This window comes from Cryptomeria japonica, chromosome 5 (genome assembly GCF_030272615.1).
Source record: "Cryptomeria japonica chromosome 5, Sugi_1.0, whole genome shotgun sequence".
Lineage (NCBI taxonomy): Eukaryota > Viridiplantae > Streptophyta > Pinopsida > Cupressales > Cupressaceae > Cryptomeria > Cryptomeria japonica.
The window spans coordinates 467,997,491-468,022,858 of NC_081409.1; the positions used below are offsets into that span (position 1 = coordinate 467,997,491).

A 25,368-nucleotide genomic window follows, 5' to 3' on the forward strand; every position below is an offset into this window, starting at 1 on the left:
AAACTACAACGCTTGGTCAAAATAACCTCGTTCTCTATCATAGGATATATCATTCCTATTGAACTTGGTCATATCAAAAATCACAAAATTTGCACTCCAAAACTAAGATCGAAAAACTTGCAAACAAGCAAATGCTTGGAAAGATCATTTCGTGTCTATCCACTTACAACTTGAACCTCAACAATTGATCACTTATAACGACACATTGCTCAAGGTTTTAACCTTGAAAAACATTCAAAACACGTGTATGCCCGTTCTAACCAGGGCTTAGAGATGAAAGATTGTAGAAACAGAAACAAAAACGTTTGAAATAACTGAAGACTATAGAAACATGGAACATGAAGATGAAATACAAGTTGAAGAGGAAATAATAGAACAACATGTTAGAGATATCAAAAAAGATCCTCAATTTGACAAATTTATGCAGAAAATATTGGAGGGAGAAAAAGAAAAATATTTCCTAATGTTAGCAAAATCTGGTGCTAAACTCCCCCAAGATTTTGATGTGAACAAATTGACACAAAAAAGAAATGACCCCCCCCTTAATAACGAACAATACGAGGATATTTTTGGTCTCAAACTCAATGACACGTCAATTCCTAGTAACACTAGAAACAATGAGGAAACTTACATTCCCACAAGGGATGAAGTAGAAATTCTAAATAACGCTCAATCCAATGAGGATACAAGAAAGGATAGAGATGATATCAAAAGAGATCAAGATCCTTCTAGAATGCAAAATCATGGCTATGCAAGAACAAATCATGTGGATAATCCTATCACAACTCTCACACAACAAATACAAACACTACAAACGCAAATTCAAGATATGCAAAGAGGAAATGTTAGAAGATACTCACTTCAAGAAATCGGTCCTTATCCATTCGACAGAAACTAAACATGATACTATTTCCTATAGGTTTCAAAACTCCTAGGTATGAAAAATATGATGGAAGCACTGACCCTCAAGATCATATAAGAGAATTTTGCACAATAAGCGTGGAGTTTGCACATGAAGATACATGAGACTATTTCCGAAAAGCTTAAACAGACTAGCTATGGAATGGTTCTCCAAACTTCCACCTGGAATCGGATCATTTTCAGAGTTGGTGGATAAGTTTGTATCCCAATATTTCTACAACATACAACATGAAGTAACCATGCTAGACCTGTGTAACACAAAACAAAAGAGCGGAGAACCCTTCATGACCTTCTTACAATGATGGAGGCGGTTAGCTTCGAGGTATCCTCGTACAGTGCCGGAGTATGAAAAAATGGACATATTTATTGACAACCTAAATGATAAAATGAGTTATTACTTAAAAATGCAAGGAAATCAAAGTTTTTCAAAAATGATTGGCAATGGAATCAGAATGGAGGACCCCATGATAAAGAAAGGTGAGTTGAAAATATTCAAAGAAGGAGTTCACCCTCCTAACAACACTAACAACAACAATCACAATGATAAACCAAAGTTTTGGAATAGAAATCGTAATGTCGTCAATGATGGGATAGTGGATAACAACAATGTAAAACCAAAGGAACCGGTTTTTAATTTATCCAATCACTCAGCAGCAGCCCAACAAAACAACAATCACCAAAAAGCAACTATCAAAAACTTCTTTCGAAGACAATTTACAAACATTGGTGAACCCCTTGGGTCCACATTAAAAACACTCATTGCAGACAAATTGATTACTTTACTAGAAGAAAGAAACTTTGAACCCAAGGTAAAACCTACTTTGTGGAATGACAACCATTATTGTGATTTCCATCGAAACAAAGGACACCAAATAGATGCTTGTCAACGATTAAAACATGTCATCCAATATTTGATTGATAATGGAATAATAACCGTGGATGGACATACAACAAATGAATCTCACACAGCTTTCAAAACTCCACTTCCTAATTATGAGAAGGGTGAATCATCAACAGGGCAAAACAATAAAGGTAAAGCAAAGGTAAACTATGCTCATGCATATGACAATGTGGTAAATGTAATCATGGTTAAAGAGCAACAACATCACAAACCTTCTCATGTTATCACATGAAGAAAAGCCAAAGTGGTTTTGCTGGGTCCTACAACAAACACGTCATCCACTACCAAACAATACAATCTAGTGGATAAATTACAGGAAACACCTGCACAAATATCCATCTTAGAACTTTTAAAGCTTTCACCTGCACACAAAGAGATTCTTGAACGAGCATTAGTAGATACCACAATGTCCAAAGATCTTGATATAGATCAATTCCAAACCATGGTGGGACACCTCACAACTCCTTACTGCTTATCATTTACCGAAGAAGATGACATGTCCTTGCAACATCCCCACAATGCTCCTTTGCATATTGAAGTCCTCGTTCATAAAACACGAGTTAAACATGTTCTAATAGATGGTGGAGCTGGCCTAAATATTTGTTCATTGAGCCTTGTTCATGCCTTAGGATATTCAGAAGATGCAGTTGATCCCCGCAAAAAGATCACCATAAAAGCCTATGATGAAGAAGAACGTTCCTCCAAGGGAATTGTGATACTTCCAATCAGAGTGGGACCTTTACAGAAAAACACAGCATGCCAAGTTCTGGACTTGGACTTATCATATAATATACTCCTGGGGAGACCATGGATACATGACTTGCAAGTTGTCCCATCAACCTATCATCAGTGTGTCAAATTTCCCTATAATGGACAAGAAATCACAATATCTGCAGATTCAAATCCATTCAAATATTGTAGCAATCTAAAAATGGCTCAAGAAGTCATTGTTCCTCATAATATGGAGGCGTCATCTTCGAACACACAATCCAAAGAACAATCATTTGCCTCTATTTTATCAAGTATGGAAAAAAAAAATGCAGCTAAGAGATCGAGGAAATGAAGAATACTCAATATCACAATTACCACTCTCTCCTAAATCCTTTGGAAAACCATCAAACTCTAAACAACAACCAATTGTGAAACATCTTCTGATATTTGATGGAGCATTCATTAGTGCTGGAACCTTATTAGAGGAGACAATAGACAAAGATGTGCTACAGTGGCTATACAAAGATGAAGAAGTTCAACAAAAGGTCAACAATGTCAAAATACCTATAGAAAAATATGGAAAAGGATTCAACATTCTTCAAAAGATGGGATACACTGGAACAGGTCCTATAGGAAAAAGAAAAGAAGGTATCTCAGAACCTATACAGCCTCATACTCAGCAAGCTACAGACAAAGCAGGCTTAGGGTACAGACAAGCTACTTTACCAGAAGACATATTCTCTAATCAGCACCAAGAGGAATATGAAAATAGACAAGAACACCTTGCTATTGAAAGGGAAGAAGCATATGCAAAGCAACAAGCACAACCAAACATGAAATGGAAAAAGAAACAATCCTCAAATCAACAAGAGAAACAAACCAATAATACCTCCCAAGTAGCATTAACTCTCAATCAAAAAAAGCATGAACCTAGTACTAATCAAGGAGAGCTGATACTAAAGTTGACAAAACTCAATCTCAGTCCAGAAGAAGTTGAATATGAAAGAAGGAAAGATATAGCAAGACAAATAGAAGAAGCACATCAAAAGCTATATGAACAAATTTGTAGATTGCAAGCTGCAAGTGAGACAGATTCTGATGAATGGGAATGGGATTCCTATCATTCTGAAGAATTAGCTGAAGAAAATTGCTTTAAAGAAGATGTAGGAGTCGATGTAGTTCACACGTATGCAGGGCAAACGTTAGGAACTCGTTCACTTGAATTAGAATCACATTCGGCTGACTTGGAATTAATTGAGGATGATCAAGAACTTCTTGGACGAGGTCATTCTGATGAGGGTACCATTCTAGACATTGACATACATATCGAAAACTTTGATAACTCAATCATGACCCTAAATACTCTCGAAACATCTCAACCTAATGATCCCTTACCTCTAATCCACCCCAAACTTATTGAATGGGAAAATGAAGGACATACTACCATTGATACCTTTCTAAATGACTATGCCATATCTATATATCTTAATGCAATCGAACCCACAACAACTTCCACCAGGAATTTCAGCAACGCATCTTCCAGTCAAGTGGGTGCCAAATCTCCTAGTCACAAAAAGGAAAATAAAGAAAACAATATCAAGTCTAATGTTGAAAACCATTTCTTGGCAACATTAGATCAGGAAAAAGTAAAAAGAAAGGATGCATCTAACGGTGAAAACCTCCTCGAGGCGCCGGAAGATGGGAGATTTGACACTTTACCTGAGTACTATCAAGAAAGGTCATCAATTTTGATTGAACCAACAGAAGCAATTAATATTGGGACATTAGAGCAACCAAAGATCCTCAATCCAACAACTTCTCTGTCAGAAAAAGAAAGGAAAGAATATATGGAATTCTTTAAATGATGACAAATCAATTTCGCCTGGTCATATGCAGACATGCCAGGATTAGATCCAGAGCTTATTATGCATCACTTAAATGTCAATCCAGGAGCCAAACCAGTCAAACAAAAATTAAGAAAGATGCATCCACATATTGCTCTCTTGGTCAAAGCAGAACTAAAAAAATTACTAGATGTAGGATTCATCAGACCTATAGCATATTCTCAATGGGTATCAAACATCGTTCCTGTTTCAAAGCCAGACAAAAGTATCATAGTATGCACAGACTTCAGAGATCTTAATAATGCATGTCCAAAGGATGACTTTCCTTTGCCTAACATTAAAATAATTGTAGATTTAACAACTGGACACTCCATGTTTTCTCTAATGGATGGTTTCTCTAGATACAATTAGATTAAAATAGCACCTGAAGATCAAGAAAAGACAGCTTTCACATGTCTGTGGGGTACTTTCTGCTGGAACGTCATGCCTTTTGGACTAAAGAACATAGGTGCCACATATCAGAGAGCTATGACAACAATATTCCATGACATGATGCATACATTCATGGAAGACTATGTGGATGACATCTTGGCAAAATTATACAACAGAGAAGAACATATTGAAATACTGGAAAAGATCTTTGATCAGTTAGAACAGTATAAGCTACGACTAAATCCTAAGAAATGTGCCTTTGGGGTCACTTCAGGAAAGCTATTGGGATACATTGTTTCAGCTAGAGGTATCGAAGTAGATCTAACTAAGGTCAAAGCAATCATGGAAATGGCATCTCCCAAGAATATAAGTCAACTCAGATCACTACAAGGAAGACTGCAATCAATCAGAAGATTTGTGGCTCAACTAGCAAATAAATGTCAACCATTTACCCATCTATTACATAAAAATGTTCATTTCAAGTGGGACCATCAATGTGAGGATGCATTCAACAAGGTCAAGGCATATCTCATGCAACCACCCATTCTAATGTCACCAATTCTAGACAAGCTGTTATTGCTCTATGTATCGACCACTGAAGTATCATTAGGAGGTTTACTTGCACAACAAGATAATGAAGGAAAAGAGCGAGCCATCTACTACATCAACAGAACACTAGTGGGATACGAGCTCAACTATTTCCCAACAGAAAAAGCATGCTTGGCGGTAGTTTTTGCTTCTCAAAAATTAAGACACTATCTACTGTCTCACTCCATCAAGTTGATAGCTAAAATTGATCCATTGAAATATTTGCTCAGCAAGGCAACAGTGACAAGACGACTAGCAAAATGGATCATGATCCTAAGTGAGTTTGATATTGAGTATGTAGATAGAAAATCTATCAAGGGACAAGTCATCGCAGATCAACTAGCAGAGGCACCACTTCAAGATGATCATCCTCTACAGATTGAATTTCTTGACGCTGATATCCTAACAGTCACAACAAAAGCATGGCAACTATACTTTGATGGTTCATATACGCAGCACGGATTAGGAGCAGGAATTCTATTTATCACACCACAAGGTCATACCATCCCGAAAGCATACAAATTAAGCTTTCCATGCACCAATAACACTGCAGAGTATGAAGCTTTGGTTACAGGTATCAAAATGGCTGTGGAATGGAACATTACACAACTTCAAGTCTTTGGAGACTCTCAGCTCGTCATCAATCAAATCAATGATGACTATCAAACAAAAGATGACAAACTCATGCCTTACAAAAAGATGGTGGATGACTTCAAGAAATATTTTGTTGAAATCACTTTTGAACAAATTCCAAGAAATGATAACAAAGAAGCAGATGCCATGGCAACACTTGCTTCTCTATTACAAACACAGGAAAATCAAGAGCGTTATGAATTCCTGGTTGAAGAGTTGTTTTACCTGTCTCATAATTATCCTGATTCCCAAACCATTTGTCAACTTATAGGACATGATTCCTCCCACTATGGCCAAACTTACACATACCTGAAAGATAACATCTTACCTCCTGACTTATTGAAAAATCAAAAGAGAAGCTTTATTCACCAATCCTCCCATTATACTCTTGTCGTGGACACCCTATTTAAACGAGGTCTAGACGGTACTCTTTTAAGATGTCTCGAACAAGAAGAATCTGAGAAGGCCTTAAAGGAAGTCCATAATGACATTTGTGTCACTCATTCAAGTGGTCTTACCCTTTCGAAAAAACTCATACTCTTAGGCTATTATTGGTCGACAATGGAACGAGACTCTTTTCAGATAGCTAGAATGTGCAAACAATGTCAGATCCATGGAAATTTGATCCATGCGCCAGCACAAGAACTTCATGCTTTGGCAACATCTTGGCCTTTTTGTCAATGGGGTCTTGATCTAGTAGGAAAAATAAATCCTTCCTCATCTAATGGTCACAAATTCATCCTTGTAGCTAAAGAATATTTTACAAAATGGATCGAGGCAGTACCTCTCACAAATATCATAGGAAAACAAATTGCTGCATTCATCTTGAATTACATCATCCATCGTTATGGAATACCAATGACCATTATCACTGATAATGGGCGACCATTCAAGAATTAGGATGTACAAGAGCTATGTGAGAAGTTCAAAATCCAACACAGATTCTCCACACCATATCATCCACAGGGAAATGGGGGCGGGTGGAAGCATCTAACAAAACTATTCTAAAAATCCTCAAAAAGACAGTGGACGATGCTGGGAAAGATTGACATATTCAACTAAACCCTATTCTCTGGGCCTACCACACTAGTATCCACACACCAACATGTGCCACACCTTTCTCACTTGTATATGGATCAGAAGCCATATTGCCAATCGAAGTAGAGATACCCTCTCTACGTGTATCACTAAAAGGACTTATCCCAGATGAAGAACAATGAGTATCTAGACTGCAAGAGTTAGAACTGATCTATGAAAGAAGACAAAATGCCTTTGATCATCTAAAGGTATATCAACAAAGAATGTGCTGAATTTATAATCATAAGGTCAAACCACAAATCTTTCAAGTGGGAGAACTAGTACTAAAGGAAAATCCACGAAATTAGTTAGATCAAGAAAAGAAGGGAAAATTTGAACCGAACTGGTTAGGTCCATTCGTGGTCACAACATTATTTGGGTTAGGGGCATATCAACTATCAACACAAGATGGAGATTAGCTCGAGGAACCCATTAATAGCATGCATCTGAAGAAGTTTTATGTCTAAAAAATCCAAAAACAGTGAAAAAGCAAAAAAATAAAATCCAAAAACAGTGAAAAAGCAAACAATCCAAAAATAGTGAAAAAAGCAGAAAAATCCAAAAACAGTGAAAAAGCAGAAAATCCAAAAACAGTAAAAAATCAAATATGAGAAAAAGTGCAATAAAAACAGATGGTGAAAACCTGACAAAATAGGCGTTATCTGTCGGCTAGCTTTGCCATCTATTGGTTCACGCATTCTTCCACTTGCATTCTTTTCCGTCATCGTTGTTCGTATTTGTCATAAAGCCTTTGTACATATGCAGGCATCCCAAGTGATTTCTCATCATGGTTTGGATCATTGACTATATCATAATAAAGGTTTGTTTCTAGGCTGGGGGCAAAATCCTGAACCTGGCTGGGGACAAAAAGTTTTGATCATTTTAAGCTTAATCAAGCAGGTCGAACAATAGTCAGACAACGCTTGTCAAGCAAAAAACTGAGATACATCCAACATTGAACATAAGATCACATTGTCAACCATTAACTATCACATATCAATCTAAACATGACAAAACACATATCAATGGATGATATATCTCGACTCATGATTTTAACACTTTGGCAATTATGGTTCAACTATTTTATTTTGATTTTCGCTATCATGATTTCTGAGTAACTCCAAGATGTCTTTGACTAGAGGAACGAGGAAGGAACATGATATTTTTCTTGTCTACTACCTGTAAATTAATCATTAATATGTGCAAAGTTGTCTAAGGAAATGATCATCAGAGTATCATCAAAGACATTTCAGACTTGCATATAGAAATGGTTAATACTGCCTGTTTTATGCAAGCAACACTCTGGTCATCTTGGTTCAATTATACCTCGATGCTTGTGCTAACTTGAAATATCAAAACCCAGGAAAGTAGTGCTCAGGTCATCATGGTTCAATTATACCATTTATGTTTGCACTCACTTACCACATTTTAAAGGCTCAATGATGAAACAAAGCAATGACTCCATGACCGGTCTGATCACTGCATTGCATTGCATTTTAAGATAGATTTGCATTTCATTCTGCATGGGATCACAATGCTCATCTTTTCCAAGGCCAAAGCTAACTTGGTGTTATCTCTCTTATTACGTGATTGAGTATATTGGACAATAACAAAAATAATCAATTCATTCATCCTGCATGATAAGTTAGTTCATCTCATGTAACCATTGCATACCAAGACATCATTCATATAAAGCATAAACTCATTCATTCATTTAGTAAGATCATTGCATGACATTCATCTAATCTCAAATCATATAAGGTATCACCATTGCATTGCATCCATCTCACATTAACATGCATGAGAAAATCATTAAAATATCATAAACATAGAAAGCATTGCATCGTGCAAACATCACATAGAAATTATAAGCATCACCATACATATTTGCATTTGCATACATCATGTAAATACTACATCATCATATATCTATCATCTAGAATTCATAAGCATACATTAAGCATACATCATGAAAGTAACCGCACATCATAATCATATGTCAAATAGAATGCATCCATCATTTCATAGGTCATGTAGAGTGAATGGAATCAACTGCATATCATATCATCAAAACAAGATCAATGTTCAAGGTACAATGATATCACAAAATATATGAGATACATCACAAATATACATTGCAGGAATCATCAATATCTCATCACAAAAAGGTGTGTACATAAATAGATCAATGTCCCATATCAGTGTGACCACTCAGACATGGAGTGAAACTCTGTCCTGATGCGGCAGGTAGAGTAGCACCAGCTGGTACCCTTATACCTGAGTCCCCACCTGGGGGAGCTCTCTTAAGTGGCCCTGTCACTCCTCGACTCTCAGTCTGGCTCTGTCCCGATCTCCTACTCAGCTGTGAAAATCCTAGAGCCCTCTGATCAGGAGGAACAATAGTAAAGTATAATGTCCTGTAATACTCAGCCTCTCGGATCCCTTGGTGCATCATCTTCAAGGCGCTCTTCCTTGAAGTAGACCCTCCTGACAACTGTACCTGTGTCTCAGCCTGTCGACACCTATCCATAGCTGCGTCTCTCTCGATTAGGAGAGAAGCCATCTGAGTCTCTAGCCAGGCCATCTGAGAGTCCCTCTCTGCTAGTTGACTCTCTAGCTGTTGAACCTGAGCCTGTAGGTCCATAATCTGAACTTGCTACTGATGCGACAACATCCTAATGAGGATCCATCGAGGTGCCTCTGCCTGTGGCTGCTCAGCCCGTGATACTGTCATAGGTACCCTCTCAACTGGGGGAGCCTCCTGCTCTGGAACCTGATGCCCTTATTCCCCTGGACCTGATCTCCTACGTCTGACCACCCGGGCCATCCAATCTATGTATACATCTCTAGCAGATCTAGAATTGCAAGCTCCTGGTGTGCTTGTCGCTGCCACTGCCACTGCTCGACCATCTCCCCCATCATCATCTCCTCCCTCATCATCTCTGGCACCATGATCTCCTACATTTCCTCCATATCCATCCCCATCTCCGCTATCATCTCTCCCTTCACCATCCCTCCGTCGTCTAGGAGCTCTGCGTCGTAGCCTCTCATCATCCTCATCAAAAATTGGCTCTAGCTCATCCGAACATGTCAGCCTCGGAAACCTATGTACAGTACAGTGCATAGCATGCTCATGTGTCATCCTGCTATCCATCATGCTTGGAAGATGATCCCAATCAACTGGCTCCAATGATCGATACTCTACGCAGGCCTGGTCATATGAAATAGAAGGCCCCCAAGTAGCCACATCCAATCTCCGATGAGCATAATGAGCTATACCCTGTGGCATCCCCTGTATCCTGCCATATTGTCTCAACACCCTCATACAAAGGAATCACTTGATGACATAGGGTGTCGATCCAATAAGATATCATGTCATGAATACATATGACATCTCCACTGCATCCTCGAGCCAAATCTCACAGTCCCTGTATGGTCTCCATTTCATAGTATCCAAATCATCCAGGGTCCGTCGCCAATAATCTAATTTGCCCAGCTTTCACTGGATAATAATACCTGGATACCCCTCAGCATAAGGTCTGCCTACAGGTCTATCTCTATTAGCCAATGGTTGTGTGATAGGTAGATGCTCCTAGGCCCATATTTGAAGCACGATCACCCCAGCTGATAACGCAGCTGATCCTTGATACACAACTCGGTGCAAGTCATGATACAAATGCACCAACATACATGACGCCCATGCAAAGCGGGTCCCCTCTATCACCATTTGCTCAAGCAGACGACCCCATCCAACAAATAATCCCTTTGACCTGTGATCAGGACAAAGGAAGCCTCCAATAAATCCAACAAGCATAGTTGGTAATGTGGCATATCCTAACTCCAGCATCTCCTGCCACGCAATATCATACCCACCTATCTCATCATATTCAAACACACTACAAAGTGCCTCTATCCCACCCCACTCACTGAGATCATAATATACTAGATCACCCATCACAGGGATGCGTAGAATCTGATAGACATCCTCAGGTGTCACCTTAATCTCTCCCGTTGGCAAATGAAACGTGTTATGCTCACTATGCCAACGCTCTACTAAAGCTATCAGTAATTCCCGGTTTATCAAAGGCCGGGGCATGTCAAGAAGGGAAGATAAACCACACCTGCTAATGGGGTCTCGCTCCGCTTGGCTAAGGTAGGGTATCAGCATCCATGTCTTCGGGAAACGCTCCCGAGACTAAAGAATGGTAAAGTGCTCCTACAATCAAATCATCTCATCATATCAGTTTCTTGATTTATCTATCTATCAAATCAATCTATCTATCGGTCTATTTTGCTCAATGGAGATTTTTATCAAATCTCGTTGGGCCCCTATCAATGACGCTCATCTATCATGAGGTCATTATCAAACTTATCTCATCTCGTGCGAGCATCGAGATAATTAGAACTGATCATCAAATTTATCAATTAGGAGCATCTAATTTTATCAATTAGATAACTAATCAAAGCTTACACATCAAAAATCAAAATCAAATTGACAGCAAAGTCAACCAATCGACCAATCAAATCATTTTCTCAAAAATCGTCAAAATCATCAAAATCGAAAAATCAAAAAATAAAATAAAACGAAAAATCATCAAAATTGTCAAAACCGAATTTTTTTTTGAAAAATCAAATCGAAAAAATCATAAAAATTGAAAAATGCCCCCAAAAAAACAACAACCCTCCCTTCGTGGCGTTTGCGGTGGCGTTCGCAGCGCTTGCAGTGGCGCCTGTGACGCCTCCCGTAGCGCCGGTGGCAGCTGCGGTGGCGCTCGCAGTGCCTCCCGCAGCACTGCCAGCGGCTGCGGTGGCGCCCGGCGCACCTCCCGCAACGTCGACAACAGCTGCGGTGGCGCCCGCGACACCTCCCACAGCGTCGACGGTGCCGGTGGTGGCGGTCGTCATCGAGCCTCCACCACCGCCTTTTCTCATCCTGCCAAAAATGCCCAAAATTTCAAAAACAAAAAAAAAATCATTTTTTTATGTATTTTTTTTCAAAAAAATAAAAATGCATGAGATAATTAAAAAATTTTTGGGGTTCAAATGAATTTTTTTTTAATAAATCCGAAAAACCCATTTCGGAAATCAAAAACCCATCTCAAAAATGCAATTTTCTCCCCAACCCATTTGACAAAAACGCTAAAAAATGATTTTTATGCAAATAGCTAAAATTTTCAAAAATCAACTAAAAATTAACAAAGCTGAGTTTTCTCGAAGTACGTATCGGTGGACCGTATGCCGGAGGACGCTCATATCACTGAACTCGTTTGAACCTATGCTGGCGGTACAGGATCACCATTTCCTTTCTCCAGAGCAAATTTTCTCCAAAAACTGCACTGCACAAATGAGGAGTGGTAAAAAGGAATTCACCTTTTTAAACTCATAATGGGGCATTTAAGTGGGTTTTTTATTCCACTTATTTTTAATCATCTAATCAACTAATCAGCCTAGTAGGGCAAGGTTTTCAAATTTTTTATTAGGAAATGAATCAGATTGACTCTAACAATCATAAAAAAAAAAAATTCTAAAAATTTCAAAAATTTCAAAAAAATAAAAAAATTGCGAAAAATTCAAAAACATTCGAAAATTATCTGATTCATCTCCCGAGGGGGCATCCTCGCATCAATTTTTATCAATCAGAGTCTGGGGCATCATATCGAGATTTATCATCTCCAAGATTGAAACCGCATCATACCAAGGTCCGTCATCTCCAAAATCGAAACCGCATCATATTGAGATTTATCATCTCCAAGATCGAAACCGCATTATATCGAGATTTATCATCTCCAAATCAAATTAGTATCACATCGAAACCAAATCTGCATCAAATCAAGATCAAATCTACATTCTATCGAATCAACAACATCATCAATCAAGTTTTCTTTGAACCAACGCGTCGTCACACATCGCTTCAAAGAGGGGCAAAATGTATACACCAAAAAATGGTCTGAAGATAGTTAATTAAATACACAGTTATTTGATTAATTCCCCTTCTGAATTAATTGAATTCACAAGCAATTTAATTAATTTCTCTATTCATCTACTGGTAAATAAATCTAAATGATTTATTTATATAGTTCATCTCACATCCCCCTTTGATTAATTAATTCTAAATTAATTAATGTCTCCCCATATTAATCAATTCTTCTAATCCCTAATTAAGATTAACAAACTCAAGTTTGTTGAGATTAATTACCATTTTCCAATTATTTGAATTTCTAAATTCAAATGAGCACATGGCTCCTAACTTTAACCACCTAACCTAACCATCCCCTAACTTAACCCATTCAATCTAATCTTGGGTCTAACTAACGATATCTTATCTTGCACATTCTAACCTCCTTATCCTAACCTCCCATGGTGTGGATATTCTCTCCTTGAGACACATGGCACTTTTGCCACATGTCTCCTCATTTGGACACTTGCCCTCTCATGAGCAAGGCTCCTTGACACTTGTCACCATAGAGATGACAAGTGTCTCTTCCTCCATCCTCTTCTCCAACTTCCTCAATCTTGGCCCTTGATATCTTCAGATCAGATCTGGACCGTCGATTCTTGCCACCTCAGCTTTGGCCTTGGAATTCGTATAAATATCCCCCATTTTGGAGCAATAAGGATCCCATTTCATATCAATTTAGGCATCATTACTATAGGCAATTTGCATTTCAATTATCTAGTAATTAGCTTTTGGATTAATCATAGTATATTAATCTAGTTTCTTAAATCATGCATTTCATATCATCTCCATAGTCAATCATGATCAAATAGCTACTCAACTCTTGAGTTGTCATTTTGGAGGTCATTGCTCTGCTGAGAGCCCATCAATCCAACACCTTCAAGGTCCTCAAGAATAGAGGAAAATGGGACATTTCAAGGAAGGCTTATGGTTTGCATCTTTGATTTAGTTTTGAAATTAATCTTTTCAATTATATTATATTGTCTCATTATATGTGTATGCCTCTTATACTAACAACATTTTTAGCATCACAGTTCTTGAGGTTCATATGTTGACCGATGAAGATTTGATAAGTGGTGTTGGTGTAGCTGTCTTTGATAATTCTAACATTCTTGCTGGTGTTTCCTAATTGTGTCATATTTGTTTTGATGATATGCATTGATTGTTTTGTGAGTTTTTGGTGTTTATGTTGATTCGGTGATGTTCTTCATTTTATGCAGTTTTCTTGGTGGTGTAGTGTGTTGCGGTTGGTCTTGGCACAATTTCCAGTGGTGTTGTGTGTTTGGAGATTTTAATTAGATCCATGTTATGTCATGTATATCTTTATATTTGTCTGGGGGTTGATCTTTGTATCGTGTGATGTAATTTTGTAATTACAAGTTGAGGGTTTAGCCGACCTTGTTGTTAAGGTTGATGAATTGTATAAATAGGTGATATTGTCATGTAATTTAAGTATCGAGGTTGTGTCTGCATTATCAGAGAGTGGTGTATGTGCAAACAAGGATTCATCTTTTGGTGTAGTGTATTAAGCAAAGATTGGTGTTGCAGAGCAGACAATTGTGCCTAACCGGAACTGTCTTTAGGCATTTGTAGATGCTATTATTGTAGTTCAATCATTCCGGATTGTAGTCCAAATCTTGTTGTAAGTCAGTGAAACTTCCCTGAGGGTTGTAGCCTTTCGGGTCATTATCTTTTGAGAAGTGAGCTCTAGGTAGTGTTTTTGGATGCATGTGCATTCCCCATTGTAATATTTTCACATCATACTGCAGAGTATCATCATATTGTGGGTAGGTTCCCACCATGGTTTTTCCCTTAACCAAGTTTTCTACATCAAAATATTGGTGTTGTGTGTTGTGTTGTCAATTTGCCTATCTTTTTTATTGTTGTAGATCCGGTGAAAACTGATTCACCCCCCTGTCCTCTCAATTTTCCTTCATTATTGTTGCTAACAGGGTTGAGGTGGAGATGGAGGAAATAGAGGTCGAGGTAGAGGCCAAGGGAGGAGGGAGAGAGGGAGAGGTAGGAGGAGGAGAGGAGATGGAGATGTTGGTGATGGAGGTGATGGTGGATAGGCTAGTCTAGTCATAGCTCCAAAGCAAGCAATAGGTTGAGGCAAGGAGAGATAGATGTTGATGTAAAGGAGATCTAGGAGACTAAGGAGTGTAGTTCTTCAGATGACTCTAGTTTGAGCTCTGATGATTTTGACTCCAGTTTTGATTTCGAGGATGATGATGGTGATGGTAGGGGGAGGGTCATGATGCATCTATGCCACACATATAGGTGCCTGATGTTGAGCTACAAGATGTATAGGTGGGCAATGATGTCACTTAGATTCATACATTACATGATCAAATTATAGAGTTGCAACTATGACTTGGTACAACACAGAGGCATAAGGCTAAGGACAAGACATCATTTATGGAGAATTAGGTCGAGTGGAGATAGGAGCAAGATGATCTTATTGTAGAGAGAGACCATTTCTCAGTTGAGATAGATGACGCTATGGCTAGGGAACAACAGTCTACTAATTCTTACCAATGATACTTTATAGAGGTTACATTTTTTAGTGTAAGGGTTATGGTTGATCATCTTTATGAGTCAAGGCATGAGGTATCTTATTATCACAGGTTGCATGAGAGTGTGGTACCCGTAACTCAGAGGGCACTGAGTTACAAGGTTTTTCAATATCAAAGCTACTCACAAAGCCAAACATAGTCAAGAGCTACATCTATTAGTGGGGGTGTTGTGGGACCACCACCTAGGCCACCACCACCTTCTTGGCATCCAAGGGAAGGCACTTCAACTGAGGGACAAGTTAGAGCTCTAGACACTGAGGTTAGAAGGAGCATCGGTTGATACTCTCTATGATAGACACTTGTTAATTTTTTATTTAACCTATGGGCCTTATTTGTTTTCACAGAATTGATGACATTGTACTCTGGCTCTATTTTTGAGCTATATATGATATGCAGTTACGGTGGTGATGCTTATATGATGTCTTATTATTTTGTATGCATGTTGTTATGATGTTTATTATGTGATGTATGGTTTATGATTTATGTGCTGGTTTACATGCTTTATAATGGATTTATGTACTCTTATGATATGCAATCTATACTCTAGATGCCTTGGATGTGATTATGGATGTAAATTATTATATGCATATATGTGATGGATGTTACATACTAAAATGATTTTATATGCATGATGTTGTCTTTTTATTTCTTTTGTATATATGTGATGATGAGATGGAATACAATGTAGACGATATGCTATGATGTGTTATGATATGCTTATTTTCTAACATGTGTATGGATGCAAGATGGGCTTGTTTTTGTGTGCTAGAGTATCGTGCCAAAATGACAGTGTGCATCGACAAGAGAATAGTTAGTGAGAAGAATGTATCAATAATAAATGAGGAGTGATTAGGGAATATAATTAATCAATAAATAATTTTTTTTTTCTTCTTAGGTAGTACGATAATTTCATCATTGAGCCTTACTATGTATTAATGGAAGTTTGTACACTGAGGTATGAAAGATCAAGGTGCAGATGCTTTCACATTGTAGTATCAAACATGGAGCAGACAAGGAGGTATCCATCCATTCTAGGGTTATTGTACTAAGGGTTGAGGTATGTGCAACAATCACAAGCATAGTTATCCCTAACTTCATTTTTGCATAGGACACTTACCGAATGAACGTGCCAATACAAACACCCAAAATACCTATGCCCTAGAACTTCATGAAAACACACCACAAATAAAAAACAAAGACAAAGGATCATGAACTGTTTCGGCTCCTCTAGTCACTTATGAACATCCTTGAGTAACATAGGAACATGACTCGAAACAAATCAATAAAAGATAAGACTAACTTGACTAGAATGAGTCAATGATCATACTAGTCTTTGTCCGTGTTGATTGCTTGTGTGATGATGATAATGATAATGTTTGGTTTCAAAGATGTAATACCTCGTATAAGACTGATCTGTCTAATTTTTAGTGTACCCTTCCTTGTATAAGACAAGTTGATGAATGATAGATAGGGAATGGTCGATTGATTGATTAAACATATGATCAGTTTGATTGTAGACTTGATTGACAAGTTTGTTTGTGGTTGCTTGATTTGATTAGTGTTCTTGACTTGGTGCGTATATGCTTATACATTTGTTGTTGCAAGGGATAGTTTATTGCTTTGGATTTTCTTGATTGATTTTTTAATTTTTAGGTCTCTCTTCAAGACATTATTTGAATTTTTTTTGTATTTTTTTAGGGCTTTATTTTTTTTATTTTTTCAAGACTTTATTTAATTTTTATTGATTTTTTTTAGGACTTTATTTGATTTTTATGGTTTTTTTTAATGACTTTATTTGATTTTTATGATTTTTTTGTTAGGACTTTGTTTGATTTTTATGGTTTTGTTTTCAGGCTTTTATTGATTTTTTTTAGGACCTTATTTGATTTTTATGGTTTTTTTTTTTTTTTTTTTTTTAACTTTATTTGATTTTGATGGATTTTTTTCAAGACTTTATTTGATAAACTTATGGTTTTTTTAGGACTTTATTTGATTTTTATTTATTTCTTCAAGATGTTATTTAATTAGGGTTTTCCCCCCAGTCAGGACTAAGACCATGTAGCATGAAAATGGGGAGTTGGATTGACTCAGCGTGGGAGTAGACTTTGATATTAATGACCAATGAACCAAGGCCATAAAAGGTTTATTGTTACTTTTTATTATGGGTTGTGGGATGAAAAAGACAGATGGAGTGATGGTTGACTAGATAAAATACTAATAGATGGTGGAGTTATAACCTCCTACACATGGTGCTTGTTTGGAAAGTTTTCACCATGGTACTTACTCAGAGCACCTATTTGCCATGTGTTTCAAGAGTAAAATTAATCATAATTAATCAGATATATAAGAGCAAATCACAGACTCTAATCCAATTAGAATTAACTCCTAAATGATAATGAAATATAGATGCAAGGATTGAATAATTAAACTAATCAAACTCCCTATTTTGCATTGTGGCTTCCATTGCTCTTCTCCAAATTGTGTGATAAGTGGCTCTTAGGTGTTGCACTGGGATTCCTGCATATGATAGACATAATTATTTTGAAGATAGTGATTGTTGAAAGAAGAGAAATGATCTTGCTTTTATAGATTTTTGGGACAGATTGGGTGGGATATTGAATTGAAGTGTTGACTGATAGTTGAACTCATTTTGATTGATCTATTAAGTGGATTGATTGAAGAGATAACTCAGTGAACTCATTTTGATTGATCTGTTAAGTGGATTGATTGAAGAGATAACTCAATTGATTGACTAGATGACTCAATTGATTAGCTAGTTGACTGGATTGATTGGGAGAAGATTGAATAGATAAGTTAGTCAAAAAAGGTGATTTGGAGTGAAAAGGGAAGATTGAAGAGTTAACTAATTTGATCAACCAGTTAAGATTTTCAACATGTGTTGTAGGATTTTTGAATTGAAATTCAATTTCATATTTATTTAGATTTGAATTTGGATTTTCAAATGTTGAAATGCACATGATATTTATTGAAATGGGATGAAATTCAAATTTGGGAAATTGGAGTTAGATGAAATTAGTTGAAATCTGAATTTGGGGAATTGGAGGAATAAGTTAATTAATTAAATAATTTAAATAAAATTATTTAATCATTAGAAATAGAGTTAATTAAATAATGAAGAATATTTAATTAAGGGAATTAAGTGTAATTAGTTAAATAATTAATGATGCCCTGCAAAATGGACAAGGTTAGTCTAAGAGAAACAACACAAAACACACAAGAAACCGTTAGTGTTATTTAATCAAAGACTAATCTAAACAGGCATATCAAGAGAGACACTAAAATCATGCTAATATATCTAACTAATGAAACAAAGATAATGAGGCATCTCCAAATGCCTCTTAGCATGGTCTTAGCTCCTTCTCCCTTGTTCCTCTCCTCTCCAAGTTCCAAAATAGTGTAGCTCTCAGCAACTTTTTTGCACTATGGATGCTTATGGAGGTTTGAGATTGAAATATTGCTCTAAATGTGAAATGAAAAGCTAATATTAATCTATTGATACTAAAATGATTGATTTTATCCAAAATGACAAGATATTAGTTAATTATGCTAAAATGCTCTCTTAAAATGCCTATAGCTTCAATGCATACAAGTTTTCAGGATCTGGATTATGAAGAAATGGGCTCTATTTATAGGAAAAATGGAGCAATGGATGGTTGAGATTGAGCAATCTCAACAAGGGTCAGGATTGAATGATTTCAAATCCATGTGAGGGCTTTCAACCCAATCCCAGGATGACAAGTGTCAATGTGAGATAGGTTGAAAGGAGAGGAAATAAGCATTAAATGCTTGATATGACTTTGGAAGTTAAAGTCAAGGTTGGTTGAATGAATAAACTCTTTATTCAAAGAATAAAACTTTTATCCAATGGATAAACTCTTGTGCAAATGTGAAATGGAGGAATATGGTCAAAACAATAAATGTTTTGGGGAGACAAGTTTGAAATAACCATAAATGGTTATGTAAGAGCCATAAATGGTCATGTAAGAGCCATTAGTGGTCTTGGAAGACTTTGGGGGTTAATTTGTTGAACACACAAAGCATTAAATGCTTTTCAAAGACTTTGGAGTCTTTGAGAAGTGACTTCATTTTGCTTAGGAATGTGACAATAATTAGGGGATGGATTAGGCTAATTAGGAAGGGGTTAGAAGAATCTAGAAGGGGATTAGATTTTTGCAAGTGGATTTGGTGGGTGAGGGAAAATAGGATTTTATTTAAAATAAAAATTCATTTATTTCAATAAATGTGTGCAAGTTGCATTTGTAGGAAAATGCAAGTGGGGTGGGGATAATGATTTAAATAAATGTTTTATTTAATTTATTTAAAAGAGGAAAAAGGGGATTTAATTAAATAAATAGATTTTATTTATTTAATTGATTGGAATTTGATTTAATGAATTAATTAAAATAAATTGAATAATTTATTTAATTAATAGAAGAATGTTTGGGGATGAATTAATTAAATATTAATTTAATTAACTAGTGGCTAGTGGATTTTTAGTCAAATAAATAACGAATATTTATTTAATTAAGCTAGACAGATTTGTGTGACTACATTTGCCCCTCTTTGAGAGTGTGCGGTTTATCGCGTCGTTTCAAAGAAAGAAAAAATGATGTGAAGAAAGACCCCATAAAATGTAAATTTAATGGGTGGTATGCCCCCTCGAGAGATGGGCCGAAAAATTACAAAAAATCGGGCGATCTCTCGAAAAAGAATGAAAATTGGCAGGGTGGTAGAAGAGAAGAAGTTAGCCACGTGGGTGAAAAATAGAAGAAATCGGAGATAAAATGGAGAAACATCAAGCCAGTGAGTACCCTTAGGTCATGCAGGAGATACAGTGAAAATGTGGTGGTTGTTCTTTCGAGTGATGCTATACAATTGATCAAAATTGGTTGAACAATCTGGTGCAATCGGTTTAATTGCCCCGGTCATGTCAAAGCATGACAGTTGATGCCAGTTGTTTGCTTGGACAAGATAAAGTCTGAGTAAGTGAATCAAAGTGACCTGATGAGACTTAGGCAATTGATGCAATTGCCCAATGAAGTCAAGGTATATGAAGCAAAATACTCGTTGGGACGTAGACAATTGATGTAATTGTCGGATGTGATTGTGTTTGATTGGTTGATCAATTGATAGTGTGTGCGTGTGATGGATGGTTGTGGGGAATCATGGAAGCCCCGTTGAGACTAGATCATTATGATAAATGCCTGATGTAGTCTAGGATTACCATAATCGATTACCTGTTGAGACCCGAAGATACTTGATTAGAGTATCTGTTGATAGTCTAGGTGTGTGTGAGTTGATGTACCTGTGCAGACAGAGTAACTTGCTTGGCTTATTGGATGACTTAGCATAGGAAACACAATCCCTCCTATTTAGAGATGGATGGTGATGAACGTGGCTTGATTGGGTTGATTGGGAAATGATGTAGGGTATGTGATGTTGATTATCGAGATGGGCAGGGTGGGGGGGTTCGATGTTAGATAGAAGAAATGGAGGACCTATGGCTCATTCCTATGGAAGAAGAGGAAAATAGAGTATGCATTATTATGACTATGTATGCATGATATGCAGCTATTATGAATGTATGGATGGGTGGAATGCAACAAAATGCAATATATACATATGAGATGAGATGACGATCCATAGTGCTCTATTTTCATCATTGAGCTTTAAAATGTTGGAAGAGAGTACAAGCATCTTGACATAATGATTCAAGATGACCTGAGTATTCCTTTCATGGATTTTATATAGCAAGTTAATACAAACGACTTGATATAAGGGTCAAGTCGACCAGAGTATTGCTTGCGGAATTGACAAGGATTATCGCTGTTCATGCATGACTTGGATCGTCCTCGTTGATCTTAGGCTGATCATATCCTGAGACAAGTGCATACCGTACTAAGAGATAAAACCTTTATCCAATTTGGATGAGGAGGAACCAAAGAATGAGCATTGTACCTGCAAACAAACAGTATATATATAAAGAATAAAGAATATGGATCCTTGGTAATGGTTCATGCTCATATGGTCGAAGTATACGCTGTAGTCAGCAAGCTATAGTGATCTATGATTGTATTTTTGCCTATGATCATGTAACTTAGTGAACTTCCCACGTAGACACCATTAGTACATGCCCCAAAACTTCATTGGAAATAATGCACAAACAATACAAAACAATGCTGAAAGATCCTGATACAGATAAACAAATGATTGTACTCACAAATCAACCAAGTATTTGATAGCTTAACATAATTTTCTTGTCAAAGAAAACGTCACTTTGTCTTTGTTTTGGTAAGGAAGGATGCATCCTTGTTGAAGACAGTTTTTGAGTGTTGATGTTGATTGTGTGGTTTGATTGATAAATGGTCATCGTGTGAGTATTATGTCAATGTTTGCTTTGGTATCTGCATGGATGAGTATGTACAATGTGTTGCCATGTTTTTGTGTGATTTTCGATGTTTTCTGATGTTTTTTTGGATTTTGTATTGTTTTGAATGTTTTTGGTATTTTTGTGTTGTTTTGAATGTTTTTGGTATTTTGTTGAGACATTTTCCAATGTTTTTGGTATTTTGATGATTGCTTGAATGAAGAACTTAATGAATCATAAGACAATGTAGAATCCACTTCCATCAATAGGTTAAAGGCATTGCCCCCAGTTTTAGACATGACTATGAAAAAGCGGGATGCAAGATGTATGGAGTACTATCATAATTGCAGATGAATAACAAGCCATGGTTTTGGATGGATGGATGTATGTATGAAGTAGATGTGATCACAACAAGTCTGAAAGACAATGGAGCCATAGCCTTTACGAGTGGCGCCTGTTTGCCAGGTTTTCACCATTGTACTTACCCAAGGTGCCACCGGAGTGGTTGTTCACCGTTTGGATGCATGATTTTTCTTTACTTTTTTTGAATGTTTTTGTATTTTCTTCAGGACATTTTTCTGAATGTTTTTGGTATTTTCTGGTATGTAGGGGAGCTTTATGCTCTGTACACCTTAGGTATAAAACCGTTTTAGGTGCATGCTGTTGATTGGATCTGCAAGCGGTTCTCCTTCTGATGTAGCCAACTGATATGCCCCGGACCCAAACACAGCAGTGACAACATATGGGCCCAGCCAGTTTGATTCAAACTTGCCCTGATGTTCTCTGTTTGGTTGGTTGCGAGGATTCTCTCGTAGAACGAGATCACCTACCTCAAATGTATGAGGTCTAACTCGGTGATTGTAGCTTTTGCTCATGCGCTGCTGATAGGCTTTGAGATGATTGTATGCAGCTTGTCGCTTCTCATCAAGTAATTCTAAGTCTTGGAGGCATGAGACTCTGTATGCTTCATCATCGATGAGATTGTGCAAGGAAACCCGTAATGATGGTATCTCGACCTCAATAGGCAAGATAGCTTCTGCACCATAGACCAACGAATAAGGAGTTGCACCTGTAGGGGTTCGAATGCTAGTTCGATATGCCCATAGTGCTGGATTTAGTTGAACATGCCAATCATGGCCATCATCATTGACTGTCTTCTTTAGGATCCTTAATATGTTTTTATTGGATGCTTCGGCCTGACCATTGCCTTGTGGGTAATAGGGAGTGGAAAGCGGTGTTGGATATGAAATTTTTCACAAAGTTCACGGACATCTTGATTTTTGAAAGGAAGACCGTTATCTGTGATGATGGACATGGGTACACAATACCGGCAGATGAGGTAGTTGAGGATGAATGAGGCGATCTGCTTGCCGGTGACTTGGGTAAGTGGAACAACTTCGATCCACTTTGTGAAATATTCAGTGGCGGTAATAATGAATTTATGGCCATTTGATGAAGATGGATGGATCTTACCCACAAGGTCAAGACCCCATTGACAAAAAGGCCATGGTGTCATGATTGGTTGTAGTTCTTGTGCTGGTGCATGTATCAGGTTGCCATGAACTTGACATTTCTTGCATTTTCTGACAAAGTAGTAGGAATCCTTTTCCATAGATGGCCAATAGTATCCATTGCGCAGGAGTTTCTTGGCGAGTGATGGACCACTTGAATGAGTCCCACAAATGCCTTCATGGACTTCTTCCAAAGCCTTTGTTATCTCATCTTGTTCCAGACATCGAAGGAGAGTACCATCAAGACTGCGGCGGTATAAGGTTTCAACAATAATGGTATATCGAGCAGTTTGGTGAATGAAGGTTTTATGTTGGTTATTGGATTGGTTGGGAGGAAGGGTGTGATCGTGGAGATAAGTGTAGAATTCACCATACCATGGGGATTCAGAACTGACAAGGCGACATATCATTTCAGATTCGGGGATATCATAAGCGGGAATCCAAAGCTGTTCGACCAAGAACTCGTAGCGTGTTGAATTCTGTGGAAGATCTAGTAGAGATGTGATGGTAGCCATGGCGTCAGCAGCTCGATTCTGATCTCTTGGTATTTTCTCAAAAGTGAGAGTAGTAAATGATGTCTTTAGAGTGTCCACCGTTTGCTTATATGCCATGAGTTTATCATCTTTGGTCTGATATTCATCGGTTGCTTGTCGAATGACCAGTTGGGAGTCTCCATATACTTGTAGTTCTTGTAATTTCCATTGTACGGCTAACCTGAGTCCTGTGATCAAGGCCTCATACTCTGCGATGTTGTTGGTGCATGGAAATGTGAGCCTGTAAGACTTCAGGATGCTATCACCTTGGGGTGTGATAAGCAGAATGCCTGCCCTCGAGCCATGCCTAGTGTATGAACCATCAAAGTAAAGTTTCCATGGTTGTGTTGTTGTGATCATGAATATCTCTTCGTCTGGAAAATTGGAAATGAGAGGATGATCACCTATGAGAGGTGCATCAGCCAACTGATCTGCAATAACTTGCCCTTTGATAGCTTTACAGTCTACATACTCGATGTCAAATTCACTTAGAATCATCACCCATTTGGCCAAGCGGCCTGTCAATGCTGCTTTGTTGAGTAAATACTTGAGTGGATCAATCTTTGCAATGAGTTGTACTTTGTGGGTTAACAGATAGTGCCTCAGTTTAGTGGCTGCTAAGATTACTGCTAGGCAAGCTCACTCAATAGGGGTGTAATTGAGTTCATAGCCCACCAGTGTGCAAGAGATGTAGTAAACAACACACTCTTTTCCTTCTACATTATGTTGTGCCGGTAGTACACCCAATGTTGTACTTGTTGCTGAGATATAGAGTAACAACGGTCTACTTGGATCTGGTGGCATCAACAATGGTGGATTCATGAGATAGTCTTTAAGCGTCTAAAATGCTTGTTGGCATCGGGCATCCCACTGAAAGCGGATGTTCTTGTGTAGCAGGTGTGTAAATGGGTGACACTTATCAGCCAATTGTGCAATGAATCTTCGGATGGATTGAAGTCGCCCTTGTAATGTCCTTAGCTGACTGATATTCTTTGGTGGTGGCATATCCATGATTGCCTTAACCTTTGCTGGATCGACCTCAATGCCTTTGCTTGAGACAATGTATCCTAGAAGTTTCCCGGAGGTTACTCCAAAGACACATTTCTTTGGGTTGAGTCGAACAGGGTATTGTTCTAGTCTATCAAAGATTTTATCTAAGATGTGGAGATGCCCTTCTCTGGTGAGTGATTTTTCTAGTAAGTCATCAACATAATCTTCCATCATAGTATGCATCATGTCATGGAAGATGGTGGTCATTGCTCTTTGATAGGTTGCTCCTGCATTCTTGAGACCGAAA

The 25,368-nt window shown here is 37.6% G+C and overlaps 1 protein-coding gene across 1 annotated transcript in view; it reads right to left on the reverse strand.

The window, feature by feature from the left end:
* Positions 1-9,889: 9,889 nt before the first annotated feature.
* Positions 9,890-25,368, reverse strand: part of LOC131050130 (uncharacterized) — a 51,217-nt gene continuing 35,738 nt past the window's right edge. The window contains exons 3-4 of the mRNA XM_059220690.1: positions 11,789-12,040; positions 9,890-10,211 (exon numbers count right to left, since the gene is read on the reverse strand). Of these exons, the coding sequence (XP_059076673.1) occupies positions 9,890-10,211; positions 11,789-12,040 (574 nt within the window). The remainder of the gene's footprint in view (positions 10,212-11,788; positions 12,041-25,368) is intronic.